The sequence below is a fragment of the Anabrus simplex genome, chromosome 8 (assembly GCF_040414725.1).
Source record: "Anabrus simplex isolate iqAnaSimp1 chromosome 8, ASM4041472v1, whole genome shotgun sequence".
NCBI lineage: Eukaryota > Metazoa > Arthropoda > Insecta > Orthoptera > Tettigoniidae > Anabrus > Anabrus simplex.
This window is the reverse complement of record NC_090272.1, coordinates 92,499,417-92,521,349: the sequence shown is the minus strand read 5'-3', so window position 1 is coordinate 92,521,349 and position 21,933 is coordinate 92,499,417. Positions and strand designations below refer to the sequence as shown.

The window sequence follows — 21,933 nt, the reverse complement described above, 5'->3', positions numbered from 1 at the left end:
CCTCACGTCTTTCCCTGTACCGGCCAGTCAGTGATACATAATATAATTCTATCCAATGAAAATACAAACACCGAACTCGATAGCTGCAGTCGCTTAAGTGCGTCCAGTATTCGAGAGATCATGGGTTCGAACCCCACTGTCGGCAGCCCTGAATATGGTTTTCCGTTTTTTCCCATTTTCACACCAGGCAAATGCTGGAGCTGTACCTTAAGGCCACGGCCGCTTCCTTCCCACTCCTAGCCCCTTCCTGCCTCATCGTCGCCATAAGACCTATCTGTGTCGGTGCGACGTAAAGCAAATAACAAAAAAAATACATACTGATATAACAGAAGTTAATTCATTTACGCATTTTTTAGTCTTACGGTGATACTTTGAACATACGATAAAGATTGTAACGCGACCAAGAACGGAATTTTCCAACAACCCTGAGTAAAAAAAAAAGCCTTACATTTTTCCCCTTGGAAACAAACAGTTCTGAAATATATAAACAATGTATAAAACATCCCATTGCATATTGTGTTAAAATTTGGATTCGATCAAATAACGTGTTTTCGGGGACGTAGAGGTGCCGGAATGTTGTCCCACAAGAGTTCTTTAACGTGTCGACCTTCCAGTACCACTGCACTGAGCCAGGATCAAACCTGCCAAGGGGCAGAAGGCCTGCGTTTCCAACCCGAGCCGTTGTGAGAGTCTCTTTGTCTTTACAAAGGCGGATTTGAAGTTGTATGTTTGCGTATACCGTAAGTTTTAAATAATACATGTTACAGCATCCAAACTTCCATTAGTTCTGTATTTCATGACTTGAGTGGAGTGCAATCAGAGTAACTACTAAGCTCAAAAGGAATACCACTTCATTCTCACTCTCGGTGACGTCAAGCGATTTAGCCAATAGCAGCGCTGGTCACCGGAATGACCTATCTGGCCTGTGAGTTCTTTTATTACGTTGGAAAACCCCATTTCCAAGAAATACAAGGATTGTAAACGACGGTTTTGTACACCTACCCGTTATGAAACTCTGAAAGGGTGCTGGTAAAGAACGCAACAGCTGAGGGGCACTGCAACTTCCCTCTGTAGGTGGAGGTAGTAGAATAACACCCACAGTATCCCCTGGCTGTCGTAAGAGGCGACTAAAGCGGGCCCCATGGTTCTGAACTTTGGAATTGGGGTTGGCGACCACAGAGCCCTTAGCTGAGTCCTAGATTTATTTCCACTTGTGCCGGGCTCCTCACTTTCATATATCCTACTTCAAGTGTCATCTCTTTTTTTCTGCTAGTTGCTTTACATCGCACCGACACAGATAGGTCTTATGGCGACGATGGGACAGGAAAGGGCTAGGAGTGGGAAGGAAACGGCCGTGGCCTTAATTAAGGTACAGCCCCAGCATTTGCCTGGTGTGAAAATGAGAAACCACGGAAAACCATTTCAGGGCTGCCGACAGTGGGGTGGTCGTGATTATTGTTTTAAGAGGAAGTACAACTAGGCAACCATCCTCTATTAACACTAATCAGAGAGAAAAAAATTGAAGGAATCCAATACTTCAAAAAATGAAGATATCGGTCAAAGGAAGACAAGGGCCACTAAGTGTGTGAAAATGAGACTCCCTAGCCCTCACAAACCTAATAGCGTCGGGGTCGGAAGAGAACAAGAGTAGACCAAGGAAGGTCGGATAGGATAGATGAACGTGAGGAGCCTGCCACAAGTGGAAGCAATGCCAGGACTCGGCTAAGGGCCCCGAGGTCACCACCCCACCCTCCAAAGTACAGAGCACCTGGGCCCCCTATTAGTCGCCTCTTACGACAGGCAGGGGATACCGTAGGTGTTATTCTTCCACCCCCACCCACAGAGGGGGCAGTGGGGTTCGAACCTATCTCCCGAAAACTGGATACTGGCCGCACTTTAAGCAACTGCAGCTATCAAGCTCGGTTAAGTATCTAGAACCGCCAATGCCCATATTGTAATAGGCTACAAGTGAAAGAGGAACAACATATATTTATAGCAATTTATTCTTATTCTGCTAAACCTTGAAATAGTTTTATAAATGTATACACACAGATAATACAGAAGCATTAGTAGCAATTACTATTCAGTATGCGGATTCTCAACCATTACTGCATCGTTCTGTAACGTTACTCCATTTAGCCATTCTTTTAGTGAGATATGTTGTAGCTTATTCGAACTGACGATTCACCTCCGACCTACAATTACCAATAAAAATAAGTTAATTTTCTTAGTTTGGATAGTAAGCATCATTGCGTCACTAATATAACAAAGACAATTCAATAAAGTCGGTTTCACCTACCTCAGATAAGGCAGCTGTTTTAAGTTCATTCACAATTTCATGGTGTTCTTCACCAACATATTTGTCATATTCTTCGGTGTGTTTTAAAGAATAATGTCGATGAGTGTTAATAATTTTTTTTTGCTAGTGGTTTAACGTCGCACCGACACAGATAGGTCCTACGGCGACGATGGGATAGGAAAGGCCTAGGAGTTGGAAGGAAGTGGCCGCTGCCGTAATTAAGGTACAGCCCCAGCATTTGCCTGGTGTGAAAATGGGAAACCACGGAAAACCATCTTCAGGGCTGCCGACAGTGGGATTCGAACCCACTATCTCCCGGATGTAAGCTCACAGCCGCACGATCAACTCGCCCAGTGTTAAAAATTTTAATAAAGTTTAATGTCATATTACAAATCAAGCATTTTGCCATTCCATTGCACTCGGTAAAAAGATACGGCATAATAACACACGACAAAATGTAACGTGCTATTGAAAAGTCATACCACAACTAGCGAGTAACGAAGTATTGTCAGTGTGTCCACTGCCGCTTGTTATGAAGCAAGGGTGAATAAGCTACTGATAGCAGCTGAAGATCTCTCTCACCACATCCCTGCATGGGTAAGAGCTAATCTGTCATCATCCCTCTTCAAGGACAAGGCTTTGTGGCGCTGCGGCATCTGACGGAAATTGGCTGAACTACCAGCACTAGAATTCAGCCGACACTCGTAAGTCAATAAGCAGAGCTTTATTAAAATCACGATTGAATATATAAAGAATCCCTAATTTTAAAGTATGTTAAAGTAACCCCTTAGGGAAAAAAATAACTTCCCCACGGTATAGTTTGCTTCTAATTTGAACACCATCTAGCAAAAAAGAGGGATAGGAAAGGGCTAGGCGTGGAAAGGAAGCGGCCCTGGCGTTAATTACAATGCCCCAGTATTTGCCTGGTGTGAAAATGGGAGACCACGAAAAACCATCTTCAGGGCTGTCGTCAGTGGTTTTTGAACCCACAACCTCCCGAATGCAAACTCACAGCTGGACGCCCCTAACCGCACGGCCTACTTGCCCGGTCGTACCAAGTAGGCCTCTAACAGCCTGCCTGAATGTTAGCGGGAAGTAGCTGGGGAGTTAGATAACTTTCTTCTTTAGCATGCCATTCCTGTGGTTCATAAATTTTCTGATACTACTGGTATGTAACAAACTGGTTCATCATAGCATTCAAGCTATTCAATCCCTACCCTGAGGCATTGATTGGAATGAGCAGTGTGCATGTTTAACGGAACAATGGCAGAGGAGTGTTCACGGCTGTCTGTGGCCTGGTCATTCTAGCACTGGAACTTTGGACTGTTAGATCGACACGGTAGTACTGTTCGTTAAATGTGAGAAAATGTGCGGTTTTCCATTTGAGCGATTATTTTATATTGCTTTTAATCCCTACATTCCTACTGACGTTTTGGTAGTGGCCTAAGTTAACTGTAGTTAGGAAAACCACAAAGATAGTTTTTCTGAGAATCCCGTAGCGAAGCACGGGTACATCAGCTAGTCTTGACTTAAAACAAGTTTAGGAAAACCGCGGTTCGGAGCTCAATTTCATATGGAGATTCGTTATTTTAACTACCATTTTATAACTATATTTGCATTTCTTTGTGAAATGCTTTTACACTAATGAAAAGTGTATCACAGACTACCGTGCGCTATAAAAACGAAATAATTTTACCTTCTTCCGTTTCCTTATAAAAACTCTTGCAAACTTTTGACCCATGTTACAACTACTGAGCTGGTGGCCGGCCGCCTCTTACGTGGAGGAGACATTATAGAAGACATGATCCGGCTACGGCAGCAACAAGATATTTTCATGAACATTGGAATGTACTTGAGGAAATGGAGGTCCAACAGTAAAGGGATTCTCCAGGATTTGGGGAGTAAAAGCGACGAAGGGTTTTAGACAAAGCTGAAGCTAGTAGGACTCTTGGACTCCTTTGGGGCTCAGCACAAGATTGCCTTCAGTTTCGAGTTGAGCTGACAAAGCAGTCACCAAGATGCAAAAGAGAAGTCTCATCCAAAATTATGCAGATTTTTGATTCACTAGGTTTTGTGGGTCCAGTACTGATCAAAGGGAAGTTGTTGATGCAACACTTACGGGTAGATGGATTGGAAAAGGGATCGGCAATTGTCCCTGGGGCACCTTCAAATTTGGAACGAGTACTATAAGTAATTAGAATGACATTGATTTGTTTGGATTTAGTGATGCTACGGAGAAGGCTTTTGAAGCCTGAATTGATGCCGTTTGTCAAATGCAAAGTTGTCTGTATGTTTCCGGTTTGTGTGAAGACAAAAGTAGCTCTTTTAAAAACAACTTTGTTGCCAAGACTCAAATCGGAGGGTGGCCTTCTTCTTGCACAACTCGTCAAAACAGTGAGCACTTTGAAAGAAAAAATGGTCAGGTCAGATTATGGAGTGACAGTACAACTGTTTAGGGACGGATCAGCACTGAGCCACAGTTGAAGACATTTGTGGCATACAGGATTGCCAAGATTCGTGAAGCCACCGACACAACCACCTGGAATCATATTTCTTCTACTGAAAATCCAGCTGATCTTCTCTCAACAGGAATTACCTGAGTGGAACTCAGACAAAATTTTTTGGTTTAGCGGGCCTTCTTGGCTCCGCACACATCAGTCAGAGTGTTCAGAGAAATTTGAAACAGAACTATCACACCTGTGGGTCATGTCAATTACATTGACGGCAACATCAACCAGCATTCTACTCGGTAAATTTTAATAATTCCCGAACTTATGCCGTATAGTATCATATTGTTAATGATTCATTTATAATTGCAAACTCAAACCACGAGAGGGGAAAAAAGACTCACTAGAAATACAAGAAACTTGTAAAACAGAGTAACTAGTAGTTAGATGGACACATAAGCATTTCCTCAAGTACTACATTGCTTAATTATAACCAAGACTTCCCAAACAAAAGAGTTCTAAAGTCACACAGTCCATTTCTGGATAGTAACAGATTGATTAAGGTTGGTGGAAGGCTTAGTTTTTCGGTGCCAACATCAGAACAGACATCATTTGCTTCTACCATCAAAACATCACCAGAATTATTGTGGAAAAGAAACATAGTCATCTGAAGCATTGTCCCCCAGAACAACGGCTACATGCAACTTGAGAACGATATTGGCCTATCAAGATAAGCAGAAAAGATTGTCAAGAGGTGTCTGAAGTGCTTTTGTTACCATCCTACAGTTCAAGAGTTACGCATGGCAGTTTTACCACAAGAAAGGGGTCAGGTTAGTTGTTCGGCCCTTTTTACTACAGAAGTGGACTATGCAGCCATAGCTATAATCGTGTATATTAGGTAGACGCAGTAATCCCCAATTTGTTATTAATTTCAACTTGTTTCATTTTGCCACTTTCCTTCACAACACTCAAGTAGCACAAGTGGAAGCAGTGCCAGGACTCAGCTTAGGGGCCTGTGGTCACCAACACATGTTCCAAAATTCAAAGCTCGTGGGATTTTCCTCATTTCAAAGGTTGGCAGGTGTAGAAATACTGGTTTCTCAGCAACAACAGTGTATATGGAGGGAAATTCTCTTTTTTTTTTTTTTTTTTTTTTTTTTTCCCGAAAGATAATTGTTATTATAGAATTGTGCCAAAATTCTTATTCCTAAGGAGCTTCTGAGAATTCCCAAGGTTAAACGAGGAAACTAAGTGGCTTCAACTATGATTTATATTGGAAGTCAGTGTTCAGTATGTGTGTATATTTTTTTGCTTCATCATTGTGTAGCAACAAATGCTTTAAAATGACCCATCAGTGCAACTTGTGATCTGTATCAGTGTGAGGGTACAAAGTCAACTTTTTGATTTGTGCATGTAGCCTTTTATGGTATTTGTGAACGTTTTAAAATAAAAATTCCCTGAAGTACAATAATTCTTGTGGGAAAGCACAAATTTCAGGTTAATATTGATTGTTTAACTGTTTAACAAAACAACTGCAGTGCTTGAAAGCTGGCTACAAAGGATATGATTGTAAGATAAGTGCTTGTGATATACTGTACAAATTTGCATCTGAAGTAATACCAGGTTGACTAAAAAGTATTTCCTAAAATGTTTTCATCATTTGCCATTAAGTTATATGTTAATTAAATTAATTATATGGTACATACGTGAATAATCCGCACACCCTAATTATAGGAGAGAATTTTTTTTTTTAAAATTGGCTTTAATTTGTATTTTATCTACAAGAAATTAATTCTGTATTATTGTGAACTCCAAAACTGAATAACATTTAAATTTGTTTTAAGAAATGTATTATATCTTCATATGCTATTGGGTAGGCAACCTGCACATAGTTTGCTTCCTTTCTCCTGATATTTGTCCAGTAAGTGGCTAGTTTCATTGTGCTGTCTGATATTAGCTGTATAGGAACATGTGTGAAACGCCTAGCAATTATTATTTTAAGTTGAGAGTACAACTTTCTCTGACATCATGCCTCCAATGTACTCTGCATCTTTTCTTCATTAACAAGCGACTACAAGTATATGTAGCCGTACTTAATTTGTGGTTCACACTTTGCTTCTAACGTGTTACTGACTCAACACAGACCAAGGTCGGACAACGCTATAGTATAACGGGATCCATTGTTTGAGAAGAAGCGGTACCAACCTTATTAATACACGCATCCGAGTTTTTCTTAACTAAATTCCACAAAAAGAATGCACAAAAGTATTTGCGTATATGTGGTAATCCTTTGGCCTCGGCTACCATGTGCAGATATTTTGATGCCTGTGTGTCAATTTCATTGTTCTGTTTCCCTCTACCAGAAGGATCTCTTTTGGGCGGTTATTAATTTTTTCGGCTAAACTTCAAACGTGTCACTAGAGAGCATTATTTCCAGCCAGCATCATACGATATGGGGTGGTGGGTTTGATTCCGCTATCATGGGATCTGGAGACTGACACTACTACTGATCCACAGGAGGAGCTGCTGCTACTACTACTACTACTACTACTACTACTACTACTACTACTACTTTACACTTCAGATTTTGCCTCATACTTAGTTTATATCTTGGATTAGGTGTACAGAAGTCGAAAATATGTTCAGGTCAAATTTTTTTCTTAATTTTTTTTGACATCATGAAGAAATGTGACGACAGAACTTTTTGAAGCATATTTAAGTTCATTGTTAGCCAAATAGTGCACTAGGGCTATAAATTGTGTAATATAAATAATGGGTTTTATGTCTCGCTGTCTACCATTACCATATTTGGAGATGCTGATGTGCCTGAATTTTGACCTGCAGGAATTCCTTTATGTACCCATAAATCACCTGACACAGGTCTGACTTGCACGTTCAAATAACCGTAGACCGAGCCAGATTCAAACAATCACAATCAATCAATCACTACTGATCTGCATTTAGGGCAGTCGCCCAGGTGGCAGATTCCCTATCTGTTATTTTCCTAGGTGTTTCTTAAATGATTGCAAAGAAATTGGAAATTTATTGAACATCTCCCTTGGTAAATTATTCCAATCCTAAACTCCCCTTCCTATAAACGAAGGTTTGCCCCAATTTGTCCTTTTGAATTCCAACTTTATCTTCATATTGGGATCTTGCCTACTTTTAAAGACACCATTCAAACTTATTCGTCTACTGATGTAATTCCATGCCATCTCTCCACTGACAGCTCGTAACATACCACTTATAGATGTTGATTCCCATGGGGAACATGAAATATCTGTCCTGAATGAGTAAATTTATAATACCAATATAATAGTCCATTATTGGACATAATAAATTTAGGCCGCAGCTGCTTCTTTCTCACTCGTAGTCCTTTCCTCTCCCATTGTCGCCATAAGATCTACCCGCATCTATGCAATGTAAATCTGTACCCAGTCTTACCACAAATACTGTCCCAACTTTTGAGGGTGGCTGTACTTCCGCCTGAACAAGGGAGCGGCTACAAAACCGGTATCATGAGGCGTGAGTCATTGTTGGTTGAGCTGCAGAAGTGTACAGTTGTCGGTTTGAAGTTTTCAAGATGGAATGGGGGGAGTATGAGAATCGTGTGGCTGTGATAGCATTACACAAGGTAAGGCAATCACCAGGGGAGATTTTCAAAACCCTCCAGAAGCTGAAAATAAGTAAGAAATTTGTTTACCGCACTATAAATCGATTTGTTGATTTTGGAACTGTGAGAGATCGCCCGCGGCAAGGAAGATCTCGCACAGTACGAACGCCAGAACTCATGAAAGCAGTGGCGGCTTGTGTGCGACAAAATCCGATAAGGAGACAGGCAGTGATGGCTCGTGAGTTACAGATATCAAAAATGTCTGTCTCGCACGGTAAGCTTTGACCTGGGACTCCATGCTTACAAACAATGCAAAGGACATCTGACATATGAACTGAAGCGCCAGAGGCTCCTAAAATCAAAGCGCTTACTTAAGCATTACGCGGCTAATGGTCATCGTCGAATCCTGTTTACGAATGAAAAGATTTTCAGTGTTGAGGAGACTTTCAACGCCCAAAACGACAGGGTCTGTGCTCATTTCTCTAGAGAAGCTGGTGAAGAGGCTCCAAAGATCCAGAGGGGTCATCATCCCTCATCAGTTATGGTGTGGTGGGGTGTGAGCTTCAAGGGGACAACGGAGCTCCATTTCTGTGAACAGGGAGTTGAAACTTCAGCTAAAGTGTACCAGGAGACAGTGCTTGAGGGACTGGTCAAGGATCTCAACAACACCCTCTTCCATGGACGATACTGGAGCTTACAACACAAGGCACAGGCAACCCAGCAGTGGTTGGAGGCAAATGTTCCCGATTTCATTTCCACTTCAGATTGGCCGTCTGCAAGTCCAGATTTAAACCCTTTGGACTACAAATTGTGGTCCAAGCTTCAGGAGATGGCTTGCAAGAAAAGACATTTCAATATTGAAAGCTTAAAGCAGTCTCTTCGGAAGGCAGTTGCAGAATTTCCTGTTGATGTGTTGTGTAATGCCATTGATGAGTGGCCACAAAGACTTAAGGCCTGTGTGCGTGCAAATGGTGGCCATTTTGAATAATTATTTGTGATTATGGTTCATAATGCATCTATGTAACAGTTGTTATTAGGATATTAAAATACCTCTAACCATTTTGTGTCAAATTACTTAAAAGTTTGGGACAGTATTTATGGTAAGACTATGTAATATCTCATTGTCAATGAATATTCAGCATTTGCATTAGAAGTAAACATGAAAAATTATTTACAGCTCTAATTAGAAGTACACACACAGTCTACGTTCAATAGAACTTATATTTTTAATATTTTTAATCTGCCTTATCTTGCAAAAAAGCATGCAAAGAGCTCATCCTACCCCAAGTTGACTACAAATTTATGAATTCACACAGTTGCTTTCTTAGTGAACAAGGTTGATCATGATGTCTCATGTACTTGAGTAAAGTAGGATCATAAATTCGTTAGTTGCACTGGGTTAACTAGCTCGGATGGTACAGCGCTGGCCTTCTGAGCTCTGCAGTAGTTGGCGGGTTTAACCTGTAGATAGCCAGACAACGGTATATCATTGTTTCGTATATACACGTAAAGTGCCAACCACGATATATCGTTGTTTGGATAGCGTGCAATTCTATACGAGTTTGTACAACTTGGGCCGTCAGATTGAAACATTTTGTGTGTCCAGTCTATGGAGAATTGTCATTAGATTTTACCTACGTCGCTAGATAGTGCGTAAATTCATTCGTTATCATGCATTGAATTTGTAAAGTCCGTGTTCATCTACGACGTATGATCTCCATGCCGCGTGAGTAAAATGGCGACTAGCGGGAGAAGTTATTTTGTTAACGATGACGAACTGGCTGTATATCTTAATAATTTTTAGTAAAGAAGGGGATGATGAAGACTCAGATAAGGAATTCACTCCTCCAACAAGTGAGGAAGGGGAAAGTGAAAGTGTTATTTAGAGTGATAACGGCGAGTTTTCTGTAAACACTCAACCACGTGCTCATTGTCCGACATATTGAAAGTGGTAATGACTGTCTGAGTGACAGTACTGATGATGACGGCTGAAACAATACCCAACAGCAAAAATGTAATGTTTTCCGTGAAATTCAATTAGGTCAAGATGCAAAATACCAACCCTCACGTGATTATTATGATACTCCTGGCCCAAGACGCCCCTTCATCAGACGCAGATTTTTCATGGCTCAGTTATGGAACCTCATAACTACAGAGACAGATATGAGAAATCATGTCTTGTCACCACATGCCAGAGCACAGCAGTGGCGCCTGGTTACATTGATTGAAATGAAGGCTTTTATTGCTGTTTTGTTGGAAATGGGTATAGCTAGAAGGCAGAGCTTATTTTCTTGTTGGGTAAAATCCTCGAGTTATATTCCATGGTTTGGAAATGTTCTCAAGAAACATATTCCAATTGATCTTGAGATTACCGGGCGAGTTGGCCGTGCGCGTAGAGGCGCTCGGCTGTGAGCTTGCATCCGGGAGATAGTAGGTTCGAATCCCACTATCGGCAGCCCTGAAAATGGTTTTCCGTGGTTTCCCATTTTCACACCAGGCAAATGCTGGGGCTGTACCTTAATTAAGGCCACGGCCACTTCCTTCCAACTCCTAGGCCTTTCCTATCCCATCGTCGCCATAAGACCTATCTGTGTCGGTGCGACGTAAAGCCCCTAGCAAAAAAAAAAAAAAATGATCTTGAGATTCTTTCATCTTGTGAACAATGATAATCTATCACCATCTGGTCACCCTGATTACAACCCATGTGCCAGATTCGATCCCATTGTTGGCCATGCCAATTGTATATTACGATACCACTGTACATAACTCTTAAAATACTCAAGATAAAAATGTAAAACTTTACATGTTTATTCATCTGAAATAGGACATTGCAAAGAAGTCATCAATATATATCGTTGAGTTAAATTCTCCATTTTTTTTTCTGTTTTGTTTCTGATTTTTAAATTTTGGTGTTTGAAAATTGTTTGGAAAATATTTTTTTTTTCAATATACCCAAGGGCATTTTAGTGTTTTAATTTAGTTTGCAGTAAGAATGTATTCTTGTTAACATTCAATAAAAATTTCAAGTCATAGTTATAACATTTGTGAACTATTTAGTCCAGGGAGTGAGAACCTGCAAAATTCTCTAAATCTGTCTGGCACTCTTGGCATACTGTGAGCACCTGGGCCTGGCACTAAGAGGGTTAATCCTGGCTCAATCTGCTGATATTTGAATGTGCTCAAATGTGCCAGCCTCGTGTCAGTAGAGTACTGGCGGTGTTCTCCCTAGAAATTTTCTTGAGCCGGGCGGCAAGAATAAGTAGGTGGGTGGAAGAGTACTATGTAAGAAATGAAAATTAAAACATTAAATTTATTCCCCTCAGGGCATTGACAGTAATATCAGATACGTAAATATTAACTGCAAAACTGAATCGCCTTCATGTTGTCACGAAAAAGACATTACAAGATATTAGAATCATTCCGTATTGACGGTTTTCACTTTACAATGGCGAAAAATGAAAGTATCCTCCTATTCAATACATCATATATTCCGTCATTAGACTGAGTAAACAAGTTCAGACATGTTTCGGCTCGTTTGAGCCATCTTCAGTGAAAAAATTAGGGGGGTTGGAATAATTTACATAATATGAGTTGAAAAAATGCTAAAAAACATAATGAAAGCGCAAATGAAAAAACAAACAAAAGAGAGCCTAGACGGAAACAAAATAGCACAAATATACAATATTTACATCAATATGCAGAGCAAAAAACAACTTATTGCAACAAAATTCAGTGAAACAGGAGTTAATTTGAAATAATAATTGATACTTAAAAACTGCGTTAACCTAAGAAACAAGGGAATGAGAAAACAAATGATGCAGATGGAAATGAATAATGGTAGCACATGGTGAGGTTGTGGACCTCATAGTTTACAAATTATTAGTTTATAAAAACGACAAAACAGTTTGAAATCGCTGTCAAAATCCTAGTGGAAACCCATCACATCAAAATGGTCAGGAGGAGAGCGGGAGCAAACATTTTGAGAGAAACCAAGCCTGAATTAACCTGCAGGCGAAAAGCCTGTGATAAGGAGAAAAAACACCTTAAATTTAAGGCTTCAGAAATAGCAGCATTCTTAATATCTTCTCAATCTAGCGGTCCCTTTCTTCATTATTGTTTCATAATGTTGGCTGGTGTTTTGCCTTATTGTAGAGGGGTCGGAAGGGCCGCATATAAAAAATATGAGAAGCTGTGTTAGGTAGAAGACAGATGCATAGTAAATTGTAGTAATCTAGTGGAAACCGTCAATGAAGTTCTAATCTGTAATGGAAAAAATGAGGTTGTATGAGAAACATGGGTTGATAAGTAAAAGATTCTGCTCCAAAAGAAAAATTTTCCACATTCACTTTCAATAATAGTAGCATTTACCAAATTTCTAATATTTTCAAGAAACACAGCATCAAAATAGCTTACAGAACCTCCCACACCAACTCCAAACTCATTTTCAATCCACACACTGTCAACAATAACAATAGCAACATCAACAACAAATATTTGAACTCCGGAGTTTACAAATTAAAGTGCCAATCCTGTAATTCCAGCTACATAGGTCAAACAGGCCGCAATTTTGTCATAAGATACGCCGAACATCGCAACGCTCTCAAATATAATCGTTTTTCAGCTATGAGCGAACACCATAAAACATCCAGCCACGAATACACTTCAATAGACAAAGACCTGAAGATCTTGCATTATGAGCAAAAAGGCACCTTGCTCAACATTCTCGAGAGCATCCACATCGATTTAGATCAGTTTATGAACCCCACTCACAATTTAAATGAAGTCAGCGAGAAAAAGAACATTCTACTTGAAACATTCATTCCATACATTTGTCAGAATTTCCATAACACAAACAAACCCCACCTCCATCTCCCCGACTCACCACCACTCCCCCCCCCTCCTCACACCACCCCTCCCCCTCCGCTCCTTCCAACCTAGCAAACACAGCCAACCAACAATAGACTCGATCACGCGACCGAGACCGTCACTTTAAGAAGGCCACACCATTCGAGCTTTAGAAGTCAGCGAGTAAACTAACATCCTCTTGAAACATTCATTCCTTATATTTGCCAAACAAACCCACCTCCATCTCTCCAACTCAACATCCCCTCCCTTCCTCAAACCAGCCCTGCACCTCCCTTCCCCCTCCGCTCCTTCCAACCTAACAAACACAGCCAACCAACAATAGACTCGATCACGCGACCGAGACCGTCACTTTAAGAAGGCCACACCATTCGAGCTTTAGAAGTCAGCGAGTAAACTAACATCCTCTTGAAACATTCATTCCTTATATTTGCCAAACAAACCCACCTCCATCTCTCCAACTCAACACCCCTCCCTTCCTCAAACCAGCCCTGTACCTCCCCTTCCCCCTCCGCTCCTTCCATCCTAGCAGACACAGCCGAACCAACAATAGACTCGATCACGCGAACGAGACCGTTACTTTGAGAAAGCCAGGCCACTAGAGAGGACAACCACCTACTGCACACCGTAAGTTTAAGCTTTCTTCACAACCATTCCACACTTTTTACTTATCAACCCATGTTTCTCATACAACCTCATTTTTTCCATTACAGATTAGAACTTCATTGACGGTTTCCACTAGATTACTACAATTTACTATGCATCTGTCTTCTACCTAACACAGCTTCTCATATTTTTTATATGCGGCCCTTCCGACCCCTCTACAATAAGGCAAAACACCAGCCAACATTATGAAACAATAATGAAGAAAGGGACCGCTAGATTGAGAAGATATTAAGAATGCTGCTATTTCTGAAGCCTTAAATTTAAGGTGTTTTTTCTCCTTATCACAGGCTTTTCGCCTGCAGGTTAATTCAGGCTTGGTTTCTCTCAAAATGTTTGCTCCTGCTCTCCTCCTGACCATTTTGATGTGATGGGTTTCCACTAGGATTTTGACAGCGATTTAAACTGTTTTGTCGTTTTTATAAACTAATAATTTGTAAACTATGAGGTCCACAACCTCACCATGTGCTACCATTATTCATTTCCATCTGCATCATTTGTTTTCTCATTCCCTTGTTTCTTAGGTTAACGCAATTTTTTAGTATCAATTATTATTTCAAATTAACTCCTGTTTCACTGAATTTTGTTGCAATAAGTTGTTTTTTGCTCTGCATATTGATGTAAATATTGTATATTTGTGCTATTTTGTTTCCGTCTAGGCTCTCTTTTGTTTGTTTTTTCATTTGCGCTTTCATTATGTTTTTTAGCATTTTTTCAACTCATATTATGTAAATTATTCCAACCCCCCTAATTTTTTCACTGAAGATGGCTCAAACGAGCCGAAACATGTCTGAACTTGTTTACTCCGTCTAATGACGGAATATATGATGTATTGAATAGGAGGATACTTTCATTTTTCGCCATTGTAAAACGAAAAAGACATCAGAATATTTTGAATTTTTAGTGTTCTACTGCTCCTTCATAATCGCGTAACACCGAGGCTTACTACCGTGACCACCGATAGAATGCTCACATGCGATTCCACGCTAGTCCAGATGTTGCTCGCTCATGACACTATGTGATAGTCAAACTAAACATTTCAACTCCGATGCAGTTATGCTGACAATAATGAAAATATATATATATATATGAATAAAAATTTAAAAATAAATGAATATATGAAAATAAGTAGTAGTGTGATTGCTGCCTGGGAGACTGATTACCTCGGATCGAGTAGGGGCATTTCAGCCGCCTTGACAAAGAATACTGCAGTGCATTCGAAACGTTGGCAAATGTACGGAATGTACTGAAAACAACACGGTTCAACTCAGAAGAAGAACTAAATAATTCTACACGCCGTGGAAGCTTCCCTTCTAAGGTATCTGAATAAACAGTTTTTCAGTATTTACAGTTTAATTTGGAGCACCCAATGACTCAAACAGAGATTAATATTATGTAACTAGCACATATATCTAGGTTACGTTAACCGGGCGGTCTGTAAAAACGGTAGGGCAGTGCGCCCATTAAAAAGGTCCTAGGGAGAACACTGACTGGCTCATGGAAGATCTCCCACGGGGCACAATTCCAACAACTCCGCATCTCCGTAAACCATAATAGTAATTAGTGGGACATAAAATCACTAAGGTTGTTATAGATATAGTGCAGCACATACTCGAATATGTAGATGGTATGTTCCTTGGATTGCAAGACTGAAAAATGAAATTATTACTATTATTATTCCTTTATCAAAGTCTCCATAGTCAATTTCTTGAGATAAATTGTTATTTTCATAGTATTTTCATTTTATTGTTCTAGGTGCAAAGTTACTTTCATGCTGATTATCTGTACTATATATTTTGTTTTGAAGCGCTTCCAATGGAGAGAATGGTCCAAGTGGTTCGACTGTAATGCCACCGATATTGCCATTTCAAGGGAGCATCGCTCAAGCTGCTCAAGCAGCCACTGCGGCAGCTATCGCAGCTGCTGTGTCTGCAGCTCATGCAGCTGGTGTTCCCAACATTACCATTGTTCGAGGTGGTCAACCGCAGGGAGAATCTGAAAGAGTTGATGTGCACATTGGAGGTTTGTTTTTTTAAAAAAAACCACTTCTAATATATGATAAACTTGGATTTACCTGTATTCATATTTCATATTATATTCAGTTGAATGCACTGGGCTAATAACCATTTGTAGTCAAAAATGAGTCTGTGGTGAGCATCCTGGGGAGGATTTTCTTTAATTTGGTTTGAAGGATGTAATTTTGATGATGTGATCATCACCATCTATTTCCCTTGTGCAGTTCCCACTGGGTTATTTTGATATGTAATGCAATTCATATTAAGGAACTATTACTTATGGACCCACTTTTTTTGCTAGCTGGGTTTCCTACTGCTGCAGAGCTGTGTTATTTGGCACAATCACTGCTCAGGATAATTTCAGAATAGAGATCTGTTATGAATTAAACTGGATTTTAGAAGAGGATGAATGATTGTCTATTGACATTTTCTTACTCACTTCTGAGTATTTACAACAACATGCATAACCTTTGGTGGTGCTATTTGAGGATCCAACCATCCTCTGGGCTGAAGACCTAACAGACAGACACACAACATGTACATAAATTAAGGGATGGAAAGTTGGAAGCAAGTCTCAGATAAAGCCATGCCTGGAAAGATGACCGCAATGGCAGGTCCGATCAGGTCATATAGAAGGATAGCAACCTCGAAAGAAACACACAGTAGTATAAACAGTGACAGGCTAGTGTGGGAAGAGGGAGAAAAAGACAGAAATAAACAAGGGCGATCTCCACATCTTCATACACCTGCCTCCTTCAAATAGATTGACTCTGTCCTTGTCAATCCCAGATCCTCTTCATGCACAGTCCCCTACAACTCATTTCTGTTTTCCAGCTTCATTGAGAAGAAGTGGATGTTAAAAAGTGTGATTGATGTGGAGAAAGCCAATCTATTTGAAGATGTGGAGATTGTCCTTATCCTTTTGTTTTTTCTGTTTTGTATCTCCTTCCCATACTGACCTGTCACTATTATACTATTATTATTATTATTATTATTATTATTATTATTATTATTATTTACATTTTTTGGCCTTCATTGGACCACTCTAGCCAATTTTATACAAAGAATTTTTCAGTTTCCTGTCAGCCCAGTACTTCATTCTCTCGGATTTTATCTTTCTTCTTTGGAAATCACCCTTCCTATTGTCTGTTTGTTGATTCTGATTTGCAGTCTGGTTTGCTTGTCTGTGAGTTTCCTGATTTTATCGGTTTTGTTTCTTAGGTCTTCCACTGTAATTTGTAGTTCATCCATATCTTCCTTGATTTCTGTAATCCACTTAATGCTGCACTTACTATTCCATAATTATTTGTTATTCTCCTGATGATCTTATTCTCTGGTGTCCTGATTAGATGTCCAGAAAAATGAAATATGTTTCTTCCTGATTGTGCTCATTACTGGTTCTATTTCCTTGTAGACTGTTTCATTAGAAGCTACTCTCCGGTGACCATCTTTTTGGTATGATTTGTTGATGCACGTTCTAATGATTCTTCTCTCTATCTTGAGTATTTTGTCTATTTGTGCAGTGTTAGTTATGTTGAAGATGGTTTCACTTGTGTATGTTATTTCTGGATGAGTGACTGTTTTGTAATGTTTTAATTTTGTTGCTATTGACAGGCCCGTTTTGTTGTAGGTATTCTTGGTGACATATTGTGCTCTGGTTAGTTTATTTATTCTGTTTTGCCATGCTGGCTTTTCATTGAAGTTATATATTATGATTTCTTCCAGGTATTTGAATTTATCTACAATTCTGATTTCTTGATTTCCTATGGCAATTTTGTTTGAGTGGTGTGTCAGTTAACATGATTACTGTCTTTTCAAAAGATATTCCAAGACCAATTTTCTGTGCTATTTCTTTAGTGATATAACTTGTCTGCTTTCCTGAATATTGATCGACAAGGGAGCAAGGTCATTGACAAATCCTAGGCAATTTAAATTTATGTTGTCTTTGGGTCTTCCAATTTGGATGTTTTTTGGGTTAATCTTGAACCACTCCATCATTATACGGAGGTCGAGAATCTCCTGAAGTCAGAATTTGTCTGCAGGCACTATGCATAAGTACAGGCCCTATATTTTTTTTTCTCGCAAACAGGAGACAACACGGAAAATCTACGATACGCATTTGGAAACATACGGTATGCACTTGCGTGTGATGCCACTAGATGGTGTATATAAACAACAGTGTGGGTCTAAGCATGCCCCAAAGTTCAGTGTGGGAGTGAGAGCGTCACAAAAAGGAAGTCAACAAGCAGGAGCGATGATCGTATATTAAAATAGCAGTTCTCCGCGGCAGAAATGCACGTCAGTGCCATGCAGAGCTGCAGGAGCATTAGGTATGTGACTATGATCTAATCCCCAAAGTCAAGAAGCCATTACATTGACAACAGTTTGCTAACAAAGAGGACATCGTAACAGCATTTCGGAGAGAGGTGTCACACGTTAGCGATACACATGCAGCGAATGGTATTCAGCGCCTCGCCCACTGCTGGCAACGCATAGTGGAAACCTTAGGTGATTATTTTGAAGGTCTGTAATGAGTGGAGACCTGTCCTTTGTACGTAGTCTTGTGTATTTGCTGTCTATACCATAATAAAGCAATGTTTACCAATGGCCTGTGTTCTGTCACTTTCCTATGAGAATCTCCTGAAGTCAGAATTTGTCTTCAGGCACTATGCATAAGTACATGTCCTATATTTCCAAATGCGTATCTTGGGTTTTCCATGTTGTCTCCTGTTCGCAAGGTCTCCTCGACCCTCATATATTCCAAGGCGCAGTTGAACAGCAGCGGTGATAAGTAATCTCCTTGCCTTAAACCTGTTTTTACGATGAATGGATCAGAGAATTCCCCTCTGAACTTGACTTTTGATTTAGTGTTGGTTAAGGTGAGTTCTATCAATTTAATTTAGTATGGAGCCCAAAATTTCTTAAGATTTTCAACATTGAAGGTATAGATACTTTCTTTATACTCCTTTCTTTATACCGTACGACTTGATTTGTACTCCTTCTCAGGCCATTATGAGCTCATTTCTGCTTCCCAGCTTCATCAAAATTGTGGGCATTATTACTCATTGATGGGCCATCTTGACAGATGTTCAGTCTTGGTGCAAGAAGTGTAGGATAAGAAAAAGAAAGATAATCACAGGAAATAGGAAAAGATAAACGATGCAGAGTTTGTCCGTGTCTTTCTATTGTTTCAACGTTTGTCATTGCCTCTTTCTGTTGCTCCCTTTCCTCACACTGCAACTCTGGTTTTGGTGCCTGACGAGGTGGCATTATTGACCCCATTTATGGATACTGATATACCTGTACCAGTCAAGGTCACTTACCGCTGTTCACAGCAAGAAAATTGTCAATAAGAAATTAGTGTTGCTCCTAATTTGGAGTTCCCAGATTTATATTCTCTTGCAGTTTGCTTGGTGTTCACTCAATGCGTGTTCAGCTGGCTCCTTCTCCCCTGTGCTATGAACTTGCCAATAAATTTATTCCACTAGTAGAATCAGTTTTGTCCTTAATAGTGTTTTGTTGCATTCTGATATTCAGAGAGCCTTGAGATGAAGGAAGATCGTCGATCAACGCCAATTGCCCGGGTGTGATATACAAGCTCCCTCCATATTTGTCAATGAACCTCTCGTATCTCGTTACCTTCTCCTAATCTTGTCCTCTTTTCTTGACGTCTTTCTTTACTAGATCAGTCCATTTTTCTCTCGGTCTGCCCACTTATTGTTTTCCTTCTAGTTTTCTTCTTGAAGGCCTCCATTCGTCCTTTTTTTTTTTTAAATATATATATGGTCAAGCCACTTCAGTCTTGCCTTCTAGTTCCTTTGTGGCGGAGAGTCTCGTGTTCAGATTTTTCATTCCTAATCTTGCCTTTCCTGATCTTCTGGACCATAGTGCACGGGAATTTCATTTCTTCAGCTTAAAGTTTTGAGTTGTCTTGTCTCGTTAACATAGTTTCCAGGCTGTACATGAGGATGGGGTATCATAGGATTTATATAAGTGTCATCTTAGCTTTCGCTTAAGTGCGGCCAGTATCCAGTATTCGGGAGATAGTAGGTTCGAACCCCACTATCGGCGGCCCTGAAGATGGTTTTCCATAGTTTCCCATTTTCACACCAGGCGAATGCTGGGGCTGTACCTTAATTGAGGCCATGGCCGCTTCTTTCCCACTCCTAGCCCTATCCTGTCCCATCATTGCCATAAGACCTATCTGTGTCGGTGCGACGTAAAGCAACTAGCAAAAAAAAAAAAAATAGCATCTTAGCTTTCAGCAGTACTTGTTTATCCCACAGAAGTTGCCTTACTTGGTGGTAAAATTGTGTTGCCTTGCCAATTCTATTGTCCACCTCATATTCTGCAAGGTTGTCTTTTGATATTACACTAAGAACTTAAACTTTGGAACACTGTCCAATTTGATGACATTCAGTATGATTTGTAGTTCGTAATCTCCCCTCTCTTTGGGAGGAGGAGGAGGAGGAGGAGGAGGAGGAGAAGAAGAAGAAGAAGAAGAAGAAGAAGAAGAAGAAGAAGAAGAATCTGCCCTCTGTATCTTAATTCCACCATCTTAGCCTTGCAGATATTTAAATAGTCTTTCGAACTCTCAAATCCATCTCTGTAGTCTTTTCCGTATCACCCCAGATCATCGCATCATCTGCAAAGGCAAAAACTTGGAAAGTCCTGCTGCCTCCTTGTTTTTACTGCCTTTATGATAGCATCCATCACTGTGATAAATAGGAAAAGTGAGCAAGCACTGCCTTGCTGTACTCCTCTCTTTGTTTCAAAAATTTGGACAGCCCTCAACCCACTTGCACACAACTTTGGGTTTTTCCATATTGCATGTTCACTTTTGCAATAAGGCTATTAAGAACCTTCAGTTCTTTTAGGCATTCCCAGATACACTTCCTTGGTACACTATCATAAGCCTTTTCGATGAATAGTAGTAGTATTAGTTTCCCCTTATTCCTACTGCTTCTCCATTAACATCCCGACAGCAAGGATATCCTGTAGTTGTTCTTCTGGAACCTAAAACCTTATTGTTCCTCTTCCATGAAAGGTTCTTCACTTCCTCTTAATTTGCTCTATAATATTTTCCCAGAAGTTTTAGGTCATGGGGGAGCATCGTAATGCCATGGTAATTGGCACATTTTCATACACTCTCCTTGAAAAGTGGTACGATTACGCTCTTCTTCCAGTCTTCTTGGATGATTGTTTTCTTGCTCACTTGTGATCTTGTCGTTGAGTGAACTATGGTGAAGTCTGATGTTTTCTGGAATTGCATTGTAAAGGTGGAACTTTTTCTTGACAAGAATAAAAACTGTTCAATTGTCAGAACACACAGACACTTGCCAGAACCCCTTTAGCATTCAGTCTGCAAGCCTCTGCAAATTAACTAAGTTTTTCCATAATATCCTCTATTTGTAACAAGCTCTGTAGCTTCTCTTCATGAAAAAGTTATTTAAGTAAATAAGGGTAGCAATAATAGACATATCATTTTTACAAAAAAAATAGTGAAAATGGACAATATAGATAATAAAACATGTTTCACAATTTGACATGCTTTTTCCTTAGAAAATTCAAGTGATCCATTAATTTTGCTGGTCAGTGTACTTGTACACCTCTTAAAACTTTGTCTCCCTTTATGTCTCTTAGTTGGTTAAGAAATAGTTTTCAGTGTTATTAAGGAATAAGTTCACTATTGTTCCTGATAATGAGCCCATGGTTAACCCTTCCTTCTGACATATTTATGTTGAATGCAAAACTGCTTCTGTTTAAGGTTGTTCTTATAATGTTGTAAAAAGTTGGGAAAGATAACAAACTTGTACAAAAACGCATTAAAATCAGTATGAAACAGCAATCGGTTTGTTTAACTCCTTGAGTGCCAACTTTGATTATATCAACACTAGGAAATTATGTGAGAAGTGCCAGCGTTGATATAATCAACGCTTCGTTTAACTTGACGTAGTTCCTTCTCTAATAGCTAGATGGCACGAATGTCATGCTTTCTCAGTAGCAGGGTCCTTTAGCTTCCTCATTTGGCCA

The 21,933-nt window shown here is 39.9% G+C and overlaps 1 protein-coding gene across 2 annotated transcripts in view; it reads left to right on the top strand.

Annotated features, from left to right (window-relative positions):
* The window catches only part of LOC136878835 (large proline-rich protein BAG6), a 281,352-nt gene that overhangs the window by 69,140 nt on the left and 190,279 nt on the right, over positions 1–21,933 (top strand). For both annotated transcript variants that reach the window (XM_067152362.2, XM_067152361.2), the window contains exon 6: positions 15,693–15,907. In XM_067152362.2, coding sequence (XP_067008463.2) covers positions 15,693–15,907 — 215 coding nt within the window. The remainder of the gene's footprint in view (positions 1–15,692; positions 15,908–21,933) is intronic.